This window comes from Lepidothrix coronata, unplaced genomic scaffold (genome assembly GCF_001604755.1).
Source record: "Lepidothrix coronata isolate B3197 unplaced genomic scaffold, Lepidothrix_coronata-1.0 Scaffold32, whole genome shotgun sequence".
Classification (NCBI taxonomy): domain Eukaryota; kingdom Metazoa; phylum Chordata; class Aves; order Passeriformes; family Pipridae; genus Lepidothrix; species Lepidothrix coronata.
In genome coordinates, this window is record NW_016690212.1 from 5,067,924 (window position 1) to 5,084,429 (window position 16,506).

General features: G+C 37.5%; 1 protein-coding gene across 6 annotated transcripts in view; it reads left to right on the forward strand.

Annotated features, from left to right (window-relative positions):
• ATXN7L1 (ataxin 7 like 1) overlaps positions 1 to 15,819 on the forward strand; it is a 115,362-nt gene extending 99,543 nt beyond the window's left edge. For 4 of the 6 annotated variants that reach the window (XM_017811509.1, XM_017811513.1, XM_017811511.1 and 1 more), the window contains 4 exons: positions 2,127 to 2,248; positions 4,867 to 5,818; positions 9,880 to 9,954; positions 13,172 to 15,819. In XM_017811509.1, coding sequence (XP_017666998.1) covers positions 2,127 to 2,248; positions 4,867 to 5,818; positions 9,880 to 9,954; positions 13,172 to 13,213 — 1,191 coding nt within the window. In that variant the 3' untranslated portion in view covers positions 13,214 to 15,819. Of the gene's footprint in view, positions 1 to 2,126; positions 2,249 to 4,866; positions 5,819 to 9,879; positions 9,955 to 12,718 lie in introns of all 6 variants that reach the window. The other 2 variants (XM_017811514.1, XM_017811510.1) reach the window with 2 other exon arrangements.
• Positions 15,820 to 16,506: the final 687 nt, after the last annotated feature.

Below are 16,506 nucleotides of genomic sequence, written 5' to 3' on the forward strand. Positions count from 1 at the left end.
ATGGGTTGTAGCACAAGATGAGCAGCAGAAATTCAGAAGTTCTAGTTTTAGAACTAGTAGTTTTAGTTCTCAGTAGACTACAATTTAGGTGTAGTTCTGCTAAACTGAGGAAAGTTGCATTGCTTTAAATGTGACATGAACAGATAATCTCTTTGTTGTCACAATTCTTCCAAAAGTGTACCTTGCAGCAGGGGGCTAGTTCAATTCATTTTTGTAGTCTGGTTTAAAGCAGTAATTAAATATCATTTGTGTGAGTGTATGTGGACTTAGAAGCTATTGCTTAATTCATCTAAAATGGAAAGGCTCTGGTTGTGGCTTAAGTATGTGTTTCTCTGGCAGCTGGTTTTGTCTTCCTCCTGTGTTAATGAGAAATTTCATTGTAAGTACTATGAACTGCTTTGTGGCATTATCTCTGCAGTGTGAATTTGTTTATGGTGTACAAACCAAGATGCGATGGAAGAACTCTTGAAATTCTGAAGAATTGGATCTCATAAAAATTGAGCCAAGGAATACACTTACATATTTGCCATATGATATGCAGAGTAAAACAAACATGTGATAACTGTAGCATTGTTTATATTCCCTAGAGCAAAGGAGAACTTGTTACTGTCAGACACCAGGAAAAAGTAGACCTGAATGTTAAATGACTGTCAGATGAAATTTCGTATTTGGTTCTTACAGAGAAAATCATTATTACTATAGTCCATTTAATACTGTGATGTGCAGGAGCCTCCTGTTCCTTTGGTACTCTTGTATTCTACTTTGGTTTTGCTGACTGCTTGTCTGTGAATTAAAAACTAAAGGTTCACTGCATGGGTGCCCACACAATTTAAAAAATAATCTAACGCAGCCAGTTCTTGTAGAGGCCTCATCAGTGAAGCATGACTGTCAATAGCCATTTTGGTTTAGGACCCTAGTTCTGTTTCAAGGTAAACCCACTGAGTCATCTGTTCTCTGAAATCTTAGCATCTCTCAACTGAAGCAGTTACTGGTAGTGCAACTGTTCTTAGTCCATCCATATCATCTTGAAGTCTGAAAAGATGGTGTAAATCACCTCCAGCACAGTTCACGCTGAATGGCTGAATTTCATATTGAAGCGAACTGTTTTCCTTACAAAGTCCCTCTGCCAGCTAGGTGGTAATAGTTGAAGGGGGGTGAAAAGTCAGTAGCTTTTTTAATTGCCTCTTAGTGGTACCAGATGTCAGTGGTAGCTTGCTGGGAGGTGAGGCTAGTTTATCAACATAGGTGGTGGTTTTAATTAACGTGTTTAACCTTGTCATGAAATATAGTTAAGAGGAACAGTTGCAGTCAGCACTTGCTGTCCATTAAGCTGAAAAGAACTTTAGGTGGATGCTTTTCTACCACAGCAGTGCTTCTGCTCTCAGCCAGAATTTGTGTGACTTGGTCCCTTGTGTGATGGAGAGTTGTCTTGTTTTCTGAGGATGATTTACAACAGGTTTCTCTACATCATGTAGATCGCTAAGACTTAACTGAAGCAAGGGTAGATTCCTGAGTAGGACGTTACAGGAAGTTCTCTAGAGGGAGTTACTCCTGAGCTCTGCAGAATTCTCAAAATATTTACTACTCCTCTAGATGATTTTCATGCACTGTGAAGAGTGTATCCTGTGTTCTGTTGTGGCACAGATGCCATAGATGATAATTTACTTTTTTACTGAAATGTCAGTGGTTTGTTTATTAAATACACACTAAAGATGTTCCTGTTGCACCTTTTTCCTCTTTAGTTATATTTTTATTACTGTTACTCAGTTATGAGATTTAATATGCACAGAATAGTGTAACTTGTCTTTCTGAGGTAGTAAGAGTATTACTAATCAGCATTGCCTCCTTAAAAGTACTTCAGCAGTTACATTTTCTCTGACATTGACTCATTAGCAAAGTTGGAAATATACTTTACACTCAGTGAAACATTATGCACATATTTCATAATTTTTGAAAAAAGTATTTATGCTACAGAGAGCATGAATACTCTCGGTAGTATAACACCTTTTTAAAGATGTTTTAGATGCATGATACAAATTACGATGGTTTTCCTTGATCTATCAATAAATATTTTATAATGTAGAAATACACTTTCGTAAGCAACATTGAAATGCCTTTTCTTTCAGTTCTGTTCATACGGCAGTCGCTTAATGGGAAGAGGGTACTATGTCTTTGACCGGAGATGGGACCATTTTCGATTCGCACTGAACTCCATGGTAGAAAAACACTTGAACTCACAGATGTGGAAGTAAGTGGGATTTTTACTCTTGGTGGGTACTTTAACATTTTTAATTCTGTAGAACTTCTAAATTAAACACTCCCTAAGCAGCTTTTGTAAAATTACCTCTGTATTAAGGCATAGTGGTAATATATGTACAAATCTTTTCTTTTAAGGAACACACAGCCCAACAGAACAATCTCCTATTCTGGTATAAATTTCTGCCAGATTTAGGGCTTTTTTTAGTCTATCTGAACCTGAATTTTGCCTAGATTTTTATATCTTTATCATGCCCCCATATCACCCATTCACGCTTTGCTCTGCGTTGTAAGATTCATGTGTTGTAAGATAAGGAACTCTATACACATTTGTCTGTAAGATGGAATATAATAGTCTTTTAGTCCGTAGTGTCCTTCCCACATTTGGGATCTTAAAATTCTGATTATTACTCACTGTTGAAGCACCTCTGTATCACATATGCAGGTTCCAAGCATTATAGGCTTTGACTATATAGATACATTAAAACAGATTACACTTCTAACATAGATGTTAATTCTTTAAAAAAAAAACAAAAACAACTCATGGCATCTCCAGATAGAATTAATTTTGGGGGTGGTATTCTATTGCAGAATATGCATTCTTCTTCCAATGTAATGACACTAAAGTGCAGTGTTTCATGTCACTGTTTATTATCAGGACTGTGTTATATTCATTGGATGCCAGCCATTAGGTAAACAAGGTTTGATTTTTATTTAAATATATTTTTTAAGCACTAAAGCTTGGCTTGTCTGACTAACCTGGTAACTTGATGATAACAGTGCCACTGTTCTAGAAGACATAGTTTGGAAATGGTTGGATTTGCTGTAAAAGGGCCAGTTTCTTGTCTGTTTAGATACTGATCACGCTCAATCTGCAAGGGGTTCCTCTTTTCTACTTTGTCAGTTTGGCTGTTAACTAGTGTCTGTCGCCTTCCACAAATGAAAATATTTTTGTTTCCTTTAATACGGAGATTAAAACTTATTATCTATTGGCTTTGTTTGTCAGGAGAAAAGACACTCAGGCATCTGAGCAAACATGTCATTAGTACCACTACTGTCACAGAAAACAAAAATAACCTCTGCAGTAGTTGTTCGATACAAGAAATAAAGAGGTCTTACCCTGCTCCTACTAAATCCAATTTTAAATGTTTTCCCAAATTCTAGCTGTTTACATAATCTCTAATATTTTAATGAATTCCAGCAGTACTGACTTGTCTGTATAACACAGGAAGTTGACAGTGCTTAACCCCTGTTGTATTCCTCTCTTGTCCTCATCCCTCTGGACTGACCTTTTCCTGTGCTCCCCAAACAGGGGTGTGTGTAAGTCTGGTATTTTACAGCTGGTGTTAGTGCAGCTCTGCAGCTGTGGCTGGAGGTGCAGGGATGCAAGGCTGTGTTTTGAGATCATTAACAAAGTACTTTTATCCCTAGTTCTCAAAGTACTTCACAAAGATGGGTAGGAATTGTTGGCCCTTCTTTAAAACTAAAGTGAGGAACAGCCCTGATAAGCAGCTTTGTTTGCGTTGTGGCAGGCAGTAGGAATTCCTCGTTTCTGGCAGCATGGACTGTATGTAATCCCTTATGTAACTGTGCCATAAACAGTGCTCTGTCCAATGGTGTCCATGGGAGGAATACCATGAGAGAACACTGGTAATTAGGATTTGATTTATGATGAAACAGCACACCCAATGCTGCTCTTTTATCATACTTCTGTGAGGGCAAGAGTAAGCCTTTACAAACTGAAAAGGTGTCAGTAGTGAGGATAACAAGGGCAGAGTTATGGTGATGTATGGCTTCTTAACAAAGGGAAATAGGATTAAACTGTGAATTAAATTTTAGTCTAAATAATGGGAAAAGCTCACATGATAATTTTCCAAGAGACATTATGAAGGTTTGGTTCTTTGATAACACTGCATTAGATAAAATAATAGAAGATGATGGCTGAATGAAAATGAATTTGAATACATTCTACTAATTTCACAGGTAATATTATTAGATTTTATCGCAGAAGTGTGTTCAATTATTTATAAAGCTTATCAGGCATTGTTTAATATTTTGTCAATTTTTCAATATCAGTGAAAATTAATCAATAAATTCCCTATTTAATCCCATCTAACCAGCTCTCAAATGAGCTGTTGGAAATAGCACTGCATTTGGAAAGAGATGAGCTTTCCTCCTTAAGCTCAGTGATTAAGTGCTTCACAATCCCCCAGGCTGGCTCATTTGATCAAATCTAACCTGTGAGCTTAGGTTGGTATTGAAACTGTTCCACAACTTGAACTTTCAAGCAAAACATAAGCAACGAATGAAATGTAGTGACTAAGTTGTTTACAGGTGCCACCATCAGGCATTTTATTTGCATTTTTTAATTGTCTGGTAAAATAGGAGAGGAAAAAAGGAAATTAAATTTGTATTAAAGTGATTAAATTGGATTACTGTGCACTTAATTGCTATACCTGATTAATAAAATAGAAATGAAAATTAGAATGAACTCGGTTTACCTTTTTGAGTTAGTCCTTCACAGAAATTGTCTCCTATCTGCATTGTTTGGATGGAATTTTTTATGTATCTAAATCTCTCTTTTTTTTTTCTGTTTCCTTTTCTGTTTAGGAAAATTCCTCCTGCAGCAGATAGTCCCATGCCTTCTCCAGCAGCACATGTCTCCACTCCTTTTCCAGCCTCAGTCTTACAGCCTTTCAGCAACCCCAGTGCGGTGTATATTCCTTCAACACCTATCAGTTCAAGAATCACTTCTTCTTACATAATGACATCAGCCATGCTATCAAATGCAGCCTTTGTGACAACGGCAGAGACGAATTCCATTATGTCACACACTACAGCTTTTCCTCATGTGGCTGCAAGCCTAAGTATCATGGACTCAACTTTCAAGGCGCCATCAGCTGTGTCACCAGTGCCAGCAGTCATCCCTTCCCCATCCCACAAACCATCCAAAACAAAAACCAGCAAATCCTCAAAAGTGAAAGACCTGTCATCTCGGAGTGATGAGTCTTCAAGTAACAAAAAGAAAAAGCCGCAGTCGTCGTCATCGTCGTCGTCATCATCCTCATTATCTTTGCAAACATCTTCCTCATCTTCATTTTCAGGGTCCCACAAAAAGAACTGTGTCCTGAACCCCAGTTCAACGTTGAACTCCTATCAGGCTACATCCTCCTATAACAGTGTGTCTGTGCACAATACCAATAACGGAACAAGCCCACTCAGTGCCAAATCGGAGCCCTCAGGACGGACTTCATTATCAAGTAGTTCAACAGACTCAGTGAAACACATGAGCATGGTAGTGAGCAGTATTGACTCTTCTAATCTGTCTGTATCTTCTCTCGTGCACCACTCAGGGGACCACTCCCTGGGAGCACATAATGCAGTGTCTTCTCTACCCCTTTCTTTTGACAAATCAGAAGGAAAAAAACGTAAAAACTCTAGTTCTAGTAGCAAAGCCTGTAAAATCACTAAAATGCCTGGTATGAATAGTGTTCATAGAAAGAGCACTGCCAACCTTATTTCTGCGGTGCCAGATCCTACAAGCAGCTCCATCTCTCGGCAGGTAAGGGACTCTTCCAGTTATTTTTTTGCAGATCATGTCTGACTTCCTTGAAATACTTCATGCATTCTTGAAATGAAAATACTGTGTTTGCTTCAGATTGGTTCTCATCACACAACTTACTTTCTAGGTTAATACAGAAACGTATTTGTATTTGTTTTGTACCAGTCATAGATGTTTTGAGAGCTAAAAAAATTATATATATATATACTTTCTCAAAATATTTTTATGAGATTTTTTTATTCAATTAATAAAGTAGCCATTTGTATCTACGAAAGTAAAATTGAGTGTCCAGAATGAATACTTTTTAGAAAATAATTTCTTTCTTAATTCTCATCTCTCTGAAATAAATTGTGTCATTAAAACAGGAAGATGAGAGTCAGAATTTCTGTTTGTTTCTTTTCCTAACCTTGTTGCTGATTCATTTCTTAATGTGGTGCAAGTCTCCTCATTTCTCTTCTGTAAAACACTTACATCTACCTTTCTCCTGGGGAGAGTCTGAGACACCTGACCTCAGATGCCATTTCCTGTTCAAAACTGGAAAAATTAAGAAATTAAGATCTTAACCAGATGAGCTTAGTGGACATTTGGTTATATTTTTTAGTGTACATATGTTCAGAATACTGGAGGTAGTGCAACAGATGAGGTTACACACGCTTACTTCATTATGAATAGAAACAGATCTTTGGCCTCTCTTTCAGTGGTGCTATAAAAGGACAAAAGTGTTTGTGAAGTAAAATTTGGTGGGAAAACTGCCAATACGATCTTTGTAATAATGTACTGTTTCATTCTGCCAGCCTGCCCAGTGCTGTGCAGTGCACAGAAAACAACACTTGGCCCTTGTGTCTGGAAGACAAAGCCATAGAAAATAGAATACCTCAGAGAGTCCAGAGAACGTAGCTTAGGAATCTTTTCTTTGGTTGTGAAACTCTCATTTCTTAAGGATATTGCGCATTAAATGGAATTTTGAAAAGGAGGTGGTAAGGGCAAGGCAATCCGTAAGTAACAGCAGGCAGAAATGGGAGTGGAAAAAAGGAATAAATGAATCCTAAAGCTGGTATAGCAGACAGAGTGAAAGTCTCAAAGAATGGCCTAGCAGGTCTATTTTCTCTTTCCTGCTTCCAGCAGAGGTACAACAGAGATGACTTGTTTGGCTTTTTAAAGTGGGTAGTGGTGTTGTCTTTCTATTGAAAGCCTCTTAAATGTGTCCAATCAGAACTGATCTTTAAGTAACTGAAGTCAGCAGAGGATGCTTTAAATTCCTCATTCTGTCACACATCTCATTTTTGAAATATGTGTGTGCCCAAAAAGATTAAATTGCCCTGAGGTATATGGTGTCAAATGGGAAGAAAAAGTAAGTACAAATTGTTACTTTGATTCAAACATAGGTAGTAGGAAATTAATTGTATCATCTTTTCACAGGACATAGACTGTATCTGTAGCTTGTGCAGTCTGAGGAAGTCTTAGAGCTACATGCAGGAGGTTCTGAGTTCAAATTCTGACTCTCCTAGGGTTTAAATCTGTTCCCGTGGGTCATTCCTGTTCCAATTTGTGATGTATTTCATCATGTTGCACAGTGATAGAAGTAAATAAACTGCAAAGAATCAATCGGAAGTCTTTACTGAATTTTTGTAAAAGTGTAATTCTGACTAATATTTTTTCCTTATATAAAAGGTTAAATATTTGTAATAAGTGTAGCAATATACAGATATTTAAACATAATGTTTTATATATATGTACAGGTGCCTACATGCATATATGTGTATGTATATAAGTAATAGTTCGTCACACTTTCCTCTTATACTGCCGGTTTTTGGAGCTACAGTAGTAATCAAAAATAGGAGGAAAAATGGAGTTATTGTATTGCAGAAGTCTAACTGGCTGCTAATTGTCTTTGTGACAAGCATACTGTATGCAATACAAAATAAATGGAATTTGTACCCACTTATGCATATGGGTCAAATAATATTACATACTCTACATGTGAATATTAAAACTCTGGAGAATACAACACTTAAATTCCTTTTTAAGCTGTGCTGTTTGACTTGCTGTGTTCTAGAAATGCAATCACAGTAAAAATCCCACCCAAAAATATGGTATTGCTTAAAATCTTGCTCCTGATCCTTGATGTATAGGGCAGATTAAAGACTAGGAACACATTAAAAAAGGTCAAGTGACGGTTGATAGGCTATGGTATAGGTTTTGTTCATTTAATTCAGCTCTGGACTGGAAGGTAGTAACTGGAAGTGTTGACCACTGGGTTTTGAAGTATACTTTTATTTTTAAAAGAGAGAGGATAAAAAAAAGGGGGGTGAGTTTTGGCCTCACCCTAATCTTCTTGAAATGGTGTTCCCATCATTCAAGACCCAAGACATCTTGGAATCTGTCTTTATTTTCATGGAGTGCTGTAACCGCTCAGCCTCTGTGAATGGCTCTTCTGTCCTGGAGCGCAGGCGGGATGGTGCCTGAGGCCAAACATGGTCCTGCAAAGCTGTGCTGCTTTGTCTGACCTAGAGAGTCGGTCTGTTAGTAGAAGGAGCACTGATTGCAGGAAAGCCTAAAGAGGTACAATATTCCCTCTCATGATTCTAGGATCTCAGCACGTCCATTTCCTAGTGACTGTTTCTCCATTTAAAAGGTGGACATTACGAAGGGTTTTATGAATGTTGTAAATGGTGTATTTAGTGATTTGCACATGTGCCATGGTGTTCTGAATGGCTTGGAAGGGTACAAGGTTGTGTATCCTTAGTCAAGATCTGTATATTGAATATTATTCCCTCGAGAACAGCTGTGGCAGGCAAAACAACATGCTAAAGGCAACAGGATGGGCAGAGGCCCACCCTTTTAATCTTTGTGCATCACGGGAGTGCCTTAAGAACTGGCTGTAAATAAAAACATTTCTTCTGGACAGAATGTGAACAGAGAACACTGTTTTAAACAGTCACTGTATGAGAAAGGGCAGATGTGGAGAGGGAGACAGGGGCTACCTTTCACTCTGTATGTGAAATGGCAAAGTAACAAACGATGCTGCGGAGGGGAAGGAGAAGGCTGCTGTTGTGAAGGCCCTGCCAGGCAACACCACAGCCCCACCGAGCCAGTAAGAAACTGGCTACTGCATTTCTCACTGTTTATAAGACAGGTCCTTGCTACCTCTCCATCAAATAATTTAAGTTGACATTACTTGAACTGCAGTGACCTTGTGAATAACTCTTCACACTCCAGTCATCTGCCATTTGCAGACAGATGTCCATGGTTAATCTTTGTCAGCCTTGTAACCCCTGAGGAACTACTCCTTTGACTCAACAGCTGTCTCCCTTTCTGTATCACAACAGAAATATCTACACCATGTTTATGGGTCATTGTAGAAAAACCTGACAGGTTACTCTTGCAGAGCGCTGTAATCTCTCAAACATGGAAATATGCAGTTGAGTATTGCAATATTATAACTAAGTATTTTTAAAATGTATGTATGTGTACTACAATTAGCACACGTTCCCAGGGAAGTTCTCTGCTGCAGTAAATGGATACAATTGCAAATTTGAATCTCTGGAGTTTGGTTCTTCTGGTTAATATTTGCTTTATTGAGCAACGATAAATGAAGATTCAGTGTGGAAGAAAATGGAATAACTTAGGGCATGCTGTGGTCCTTGGCCACTTGCTTTAAACTGCCCAGGACTGGGGAAGGTCCCTGGGGAGGAGCCTGTGGCCTCAAGCACTCTGTGCTCTCTGACCAGTTGCTCTAAGTGACTCCAGGCACTAGAGAAACAAGTTTCATTCTAGAGAGGTGGGAATTTACAGTCTGTATTCCCTCGGCAACTGTCTTATATGTTGTTTTCTGAACTGTAATAGTATTTATGTTCCTTTTAAGACTTTATTTAAGGTATACAGGCTCTGAGAGTTAATGATGATTCTATCTGAAGTGTATCTTTTGCAATAACAAAATACCAGTGTTCAAAATGCAAAGCAATTAGTGCCATGTTACAGACGAAAGGGAAGGCCATCACCAGCATCCACATTCAGCTGACAAATATGCCTCTCAATACTGCTCAATTAATGTCTTTCAGATTGGAAAAAATAGCAGTGTAGCTTTGTCACAATCCAGTCCTTCGAGTACATCAAACCCAGTACACAACAGACAAGTAAGTTGCTTTATAAACAGTGTACTTAAGTAGTCTGTAAGAGGTTTTGAAATATTTTATACTGTAAAATCTTAAAATACAATTTCTTTATGAATACAGTTCTTTACAGAAGCTGTCTTTTGGTGAACTAATATTAGATTTCTCCTCTTGTGTAATTTTTTCCAGCTATTTTCCCCTCCGAGATTTATGAATTACAAATTTTCTGCTTGTTTTTCACCACCTGCACTACACCTCAGGTTGGCTCATGTGCTCCCTGGCTGTTGCTTTGGTGACACAAGCTCAGCAGCAGCAGTAACAGCTCTCTGTGCAGGGTTCAGCTGAGCTGATGTGGTTTTTCTGTCCAGCTTCTCTTGCTGAGCGAGGTGGCTCAGCAGAGTCCCCAGACTGGCATAGGAGGGGCAACGTTTGAAAATAGGCCAGAAATGAAGCAGCAAAGGGAGGACAGAAGCAGGATACAGAAGACAGGGCACTTGACTATTCAGAGAAACTAATCTGAAAGCATAACTAACCCATGTGTAATCTTAGTCCTTCTTAGACTGAGAAATCCTGAGCACTCCCACCTTACCTGTTTATCACACAGGCTATGAGTTGGGTAATGATAATAAATGCTGTAACTCAGCTTTTTTGTGAGAACAGGTGCTTGACCCATGCTCCAACCCTCATCTGTCTGGAGAACTGATACACTAGTTTATTTGTTTTAATAAAACTTGACTCTCCAAGTTGAGTACTTTATCAAGAATTCATTATCAAGTTCCTTAGTATGAAAAGGTTTCCCAGCTCAGCCAGGTGTCCAGAAGATTTTTATATACAACCAGTCAGTGTTTTAGAATTCTGTTACATATTTTGGCTAAATTATACAGAAGTAGTTATTCCAAATGGTTGTGCTGTTTAGTTTCTGCTGTGTAGACACAGCAAAAGAATGATAATGATTGTAATAATGATAACCCATCACTGTATCCCAATTAAAAATACTCTGAATCACTCATATCTTGAGATGAACTGCCAAACAGTATTTTTTTTTCTCTCAAAGCAGTATATGTATGAAGGAAATACTCTGAAGAGAAAAAAGTGGAAACTTTCTTCATACTTTTACTAGGGGTTGGCATTTTCCTATGTGAGACACTGTCATCCAGCTGCCACTGACAAACTTGGGATAAAATTGTTTTTGCTTTAACCTCCCGGTCCTGTGTTAGTATAATATACACAGTGCCCGGGAGCAGAACTTGTTGGGATCTGTTGCCTAGATCCCATGGGGAAAAGCTAAGAGTACAAAACATTAATTTTGTGGCAGCCTTATGTAAACTGAGGCTATTGCAGAGCTGTTCAGCTGCCTGTTTTTATAACTTTATCAAAAATAGAAGTGCTTTCTTGTTTTAAACCTCACAAACTCTTTATTTTTAAAAATACGTTTCTGTCAGTTTGGTAGTTGAATGTGGAGCTCAGAGTACAAACACAAAAGAAAATCAAGTTAATATTAAGTGTTATTGACCTTCTTTTTTTTAACTAACACAGGATTTTAGTATTTGAACCATGAATAATGATTCCCTATTTAATAAATGCTTGTCGCTTTCAAATCTGAGCTGGTTTGTTGACAGCTTTTATCTTCAATCTAGCAATGAAATAGTCTCTAAATAAAATTTCCATCTTAAACTGTGCCATAATATTTCATTATGAAGGTGTTAATAATTAGGTAACAATAAGTGGATCTACAGTATATGCTGTGTCAGTAAAGATATAACTGGGGAACGTGAGCTGTCTTGTTTTTAATGTTAGTGTTGTTTATAACCATGATAATCAGGGAGTCCAAGAGAAGCAAGGTCTGTAGGGAGAGACAATCTTTGCTATACACCAGGGGTTTATATTTGGAAAAATCAGGCAAGTTTTCATGAATACATCACAACAACAGACTTTTAACAATGCAGTTGGAAGCAGAGTTGCAGCTGACAAGCTAAATGTGCATATGGAGCAGTTCCTCTGGGCTGGCTCTGCTGTGTTCCCTGGCCAGGCAACCTGCCGGGGCTGTCTGCTGGTGCAGAGGGGGAGCCAAAGGGAGGAGGAGGTGGTTATTTCTCAAGAGAAGGGAGGGGGGTCCATAACTCATCACGAGGCCGAGTGGCTGGGTGAGAATGTGGCATTTGGGAAGTTGTGCTAGGCTGTAAACCCAGTCATGTGTGCACCTGTGACCGCCTCGTGCGGTCCAACTGGGAAAGCTTCCCGCTCGCCTTCCAAAGGCGGCCGGTTGGAGCCGAGAGGACATAAGGCAATGCTGGGAAAGTCACCTTCCACCCATAACTGGGTGTTTCTCATTATTGAGTTGTGAGTTCAAGGTGGCCTGTCATTGTTTTGATGTCAAAGGAGTAGTTTCTTTCAGTCATTTGCTCCCTGTGTTGAAGTGCACTCAGGTGCTCCCGTGAGGATAACTGTTGTGGGCCCGTCAGTTCTCTCCCATCTCATTAAACTCAGGTTAAACTAAGACAGATTGCTCTCAATTAATGTTTAATTTGAATGTTGCTGCATGTCTTTGAGACTTGACAAGGGATTGTATACATAAAAGCATGCCTGTTTTTCCAACAATTGTTGCTTTAGTAGAAATAATACTACCTTTCTCTACAAAAACTACTTGGTTTTTAACAAACATTAATGGAATGGTAGTTTTACAATCAAATTATTTGTGCTAATATAAACTATATATTAAAAGTTTGTTTTCTTCAGATTTTATCCTTGTTCCAGGTTTTTAACTAATCAAGTGTTTTTGTCTTCATAGTGCTTTTAGGTGCCTGAAAGTGTTAACACTTCAAGACCTCAGTATGCGGTGGTTTTTAAATACTGAGTAACTAGATCATTTTATTAAGGGAAGGTGACAACGTGTATGCTGTGTGAGGATTCCTTGTGCATGAAAACATGCTGTGTAGAGGAAAAGATTCTTCAGAGTTGTCGTCTAATTGCTGCTCTTTATTTGTAATGATACACCAAGTTAATGAACATGAGATTCACCAAAGCTTATTAAAATCAGACAGTCCCAAAAGGAAATATGCTGTTTATTCAAAGCAGTTCCTTTTCTTAAAGGTCTAATGTAGTCAGTAAACAGGGAGAAAATTTAGTTCAGGGACTTGAAATAAGTTCCTGCTTTGAGTACTGTCAGACACAGACATTATTGAAGTGTTTTATACCAAAAGACATTGTGTGATTTTGAACCTGGCTCTGGTTTCTCTTTTAGAAGACATCAAACCGGACTGGTAGAATAAGGACTCTTCCATAACAAGGAAAAGGAACCAGCCTATAATCTCTAGCTCTCAGCAGCCCTACTCCACAGGGTTTTTCTTTTCTATGTCCTGCAGATGGATTTAACCTTTTATGAATTTGTGGTTTTAAAGAGAATTAAATTTACAGAAAACTGTAATAGTGATTTGTTTAGTTTTTCCACTTGTATTTGCCACTGATCTGTGCGTTCTGCTTGGTTATGTTTCATGCCTTTTAAAGCTGTTAGCGTTGCAATGCTCCCTTTGTTTCCTTACCAGAACACAGTGGACATTCCAAAAAAAATCCAGATCATAATTTGAATTTATTTAAAGGATCTCCAAATTTTTTCATTAAATAAAAATTACAGTAATTCTGTATTTAAGCTTGTCCTATGGATAAAAATTGAGTGCATTTCTTAGTAATTTACAAACAGCTGGGGCACTGCAACTTTAGGGACTAATCCTGACTGGTGCTCTGTACCTACAGCATTTAATAATTTCAGTGGGAATTCTGAGTGTTCAGCCTCTTCCAGGATCAGGCTCTTAAGGAATCTATACTTGGATCAATGCATAGCGGAGTTTTGCACCAAACTGCAATTACTGTTATCAGGGGCTCAACGTGTAAAATCCCCACATCCCGTGGGATTTCTAGACCCTTAAGAACACAGCACTTGATAACTTCAGTGAACAGTTTGGGTTTGCAAGGACAGGAGTTGAGCAGATTGGCTTGCATTAATAGAATTGCACTGACAGTGTTTCTTATAGGATTACTGAATAATTTTTTAATAAAATATAGATTTTATAATCAGGAAGCCAATACTAGGTACTGGAACAATAGTACAGAGGAGTTAATTTTTATTTCTACAGTGTTAAAAGTGCACTTATATGCTGGTTTATTTACATCTTGGGGAAAGGCGAGAGACTGCAAATAGGGAGATTATTACTACTTTCTTTTTTAAAAAAAGAAGGCTTAAGGCAAATTTTAAGACTAAAAATGTTTAAGCAATTATAAACAAGGCTAGACCCTTTGAAAAAAAGTTTAGAAATATTCTTAAAATAAATTTTTATAGTGTTAATTTTGTAATAATTTATGTTTTGCTATACTTCAGAGCTAACTGACCGGTATAGTTTCAGAAACAGTATGAAACTTAGGAAAGTTTAAGCAATGTTTATATTTTTAAAATGTTCTTTGAATTATGTTTTTATTGTACATTTCTTCAGACTGAAAAATGTGTACATATCTTTGTTATTTTTGCACAATTTTTGTCTTGTTCAGTTTTAGGAGCAGTACTATGTTGATTTTTTTAATTTATTTTGAGTTATAAAACTGCAGGATTTTAAAAATCTCAGTAACAAAGTCATCCTCTGTAATCAATGAACTGCTATTTCTAGTTGTTGAGGGAAAACAGTGGTTGTGAGATTCAGTGGTTGCTTCTGAGAATTAATGCTAATCAGCGACTGAAGGAGCAATTTTGTAGTTTTAGGAAGCTTTAGCTGTTTCCATGCATCCTCTAATTGGAAAGCTGAATTATGGAGCCTGTCCTTTGAATGCTGCTTAAATTTTGTTTTCAACTGGCTTACACCTGACAGCATTTCAGGAAAGTTAAGCACGAAGTAAAAATCCCGTGGTGTTCTTTCATCATCAAAGAGTCATTACTTAATTAAACGTATCGAAAATTTTAGCCTGCAAAGTGAAATGGAATAAACGTTTGGGAAAAAAATGGATACAAACTGGACCAGCCTATAATGCATTCTTAGTGTAGCATTCACTCAGTAGTTCTTTTTCTTCCCCATTTGCCTGAAAATCTTGTGATTTGTTTCCAGCAATAGAGGCTCAGAAGCTTTGGTTGTTACACATACGCAATGCATAGGCCCGTCAGCCATAAAAAGCGACTTGGATAACTTGTATGCCTTCTTTTGTATCGATGTAACAATTGTAAATAGTGCTGATCGACCTTTGTAGAGAATAGTTTATACAGCATATTCTATTATTGCTGATTCTCAGTGAACTATTGTTTTAAAAAAAAAAGAAGAAAAAAAGAAATTTTTCTATTTACACCTTATATTTTGTTATGCTGTTGACCCATGGCACTTTAACAAAACTCTGTGGGTTTTGCATAGCTGGTCAGTCATGGGATATATTAAATAACTGTTGTTGCACAGAAATGAATTTGCACCTGCTATATTGTGCTTTCCTACTACAGATTTTAGAACCTTTTCCAGAAGACTTTTGAAGAAAGCATGTCCAATCATTCTAAGAAAAAAAAAATGCCATACTTGTACAGCCAATTTCTTTTCTACAATCCATATTTTGTAACACTAAGTATTTTCATTCTTTGTCCTGCACCTTTATGTATTAGCAGTATCAAATAGAATTCATTCCATGCTTGTGATAATTGTAAGCAGAATAAATGTCTAAAGTAGGTGTAAATAGTAAATTCTATGGCTTACAGTTTAAAAAAGGAAAACCAGAACAAACATGTATCTGATTGATACTGCCATGGTTCAACACCGGGCCTGGAGATATTCTCTAGTGAGCGATTGTATTTTTTGTTTTTTTGCTTTATTATTATTTTTTTTTGTAACATGGCTTTGTAAATAAAATAATTTATATGTTTGTAAGAAACAGATGGGGTTTGTCATTATTTCTCTTTGCAAAGCAAAAATGGTGTGTATTGCAGGACTGCCCTTTCTCTTCCTAGAGGCTGAAATACACTGTGCAGATAGCCAGCTCTGAGAATTCCATGGGTAGTTCAAAAGATCTGCCCACATTTCTGTACAGGGCTGAATTGCTTTGGGATTATTTTTGGCATTCATGTCTAAAATATTTCTGTATTTATGTGTCAGGACACATGCAATGATCAGCTATTCAGGTTTTTTGCACTGATAAATCATTTTTAAATTCCTTTGCTTAGCTGAATGCATTTTCTCATTCCTTATCAGTGTAAGAATTAACTTCGTTACAGCTGCTAGATTTAGGAATTCTCACTTCAATGGGCAGTACAAATTTATAACCAGCCTTTTTATCGTTGTTAATACTAAAAATGCAGCTCTTATCTAGGCGTTAAGATTCTTGTTCTGTGTAAAGCCTGTTCCAATTACAGATCAAATGAGACTTAAATTGTTCATTGGCTCGACAGCTCTGCAGAGAGGATTGCAGTTTTTTTCTCCCGCAGCCACCCTCTTCTGCAAATCTGGGGAAGATGTACATTTTTATGCTCCTTTCCTGAAGTATCTGGAAACTGTCTCGGAGATACTTTAGGGAAGATGCTCACAATTACAGTATGATCTTTTTTAAAAGCAAGCAATTTGG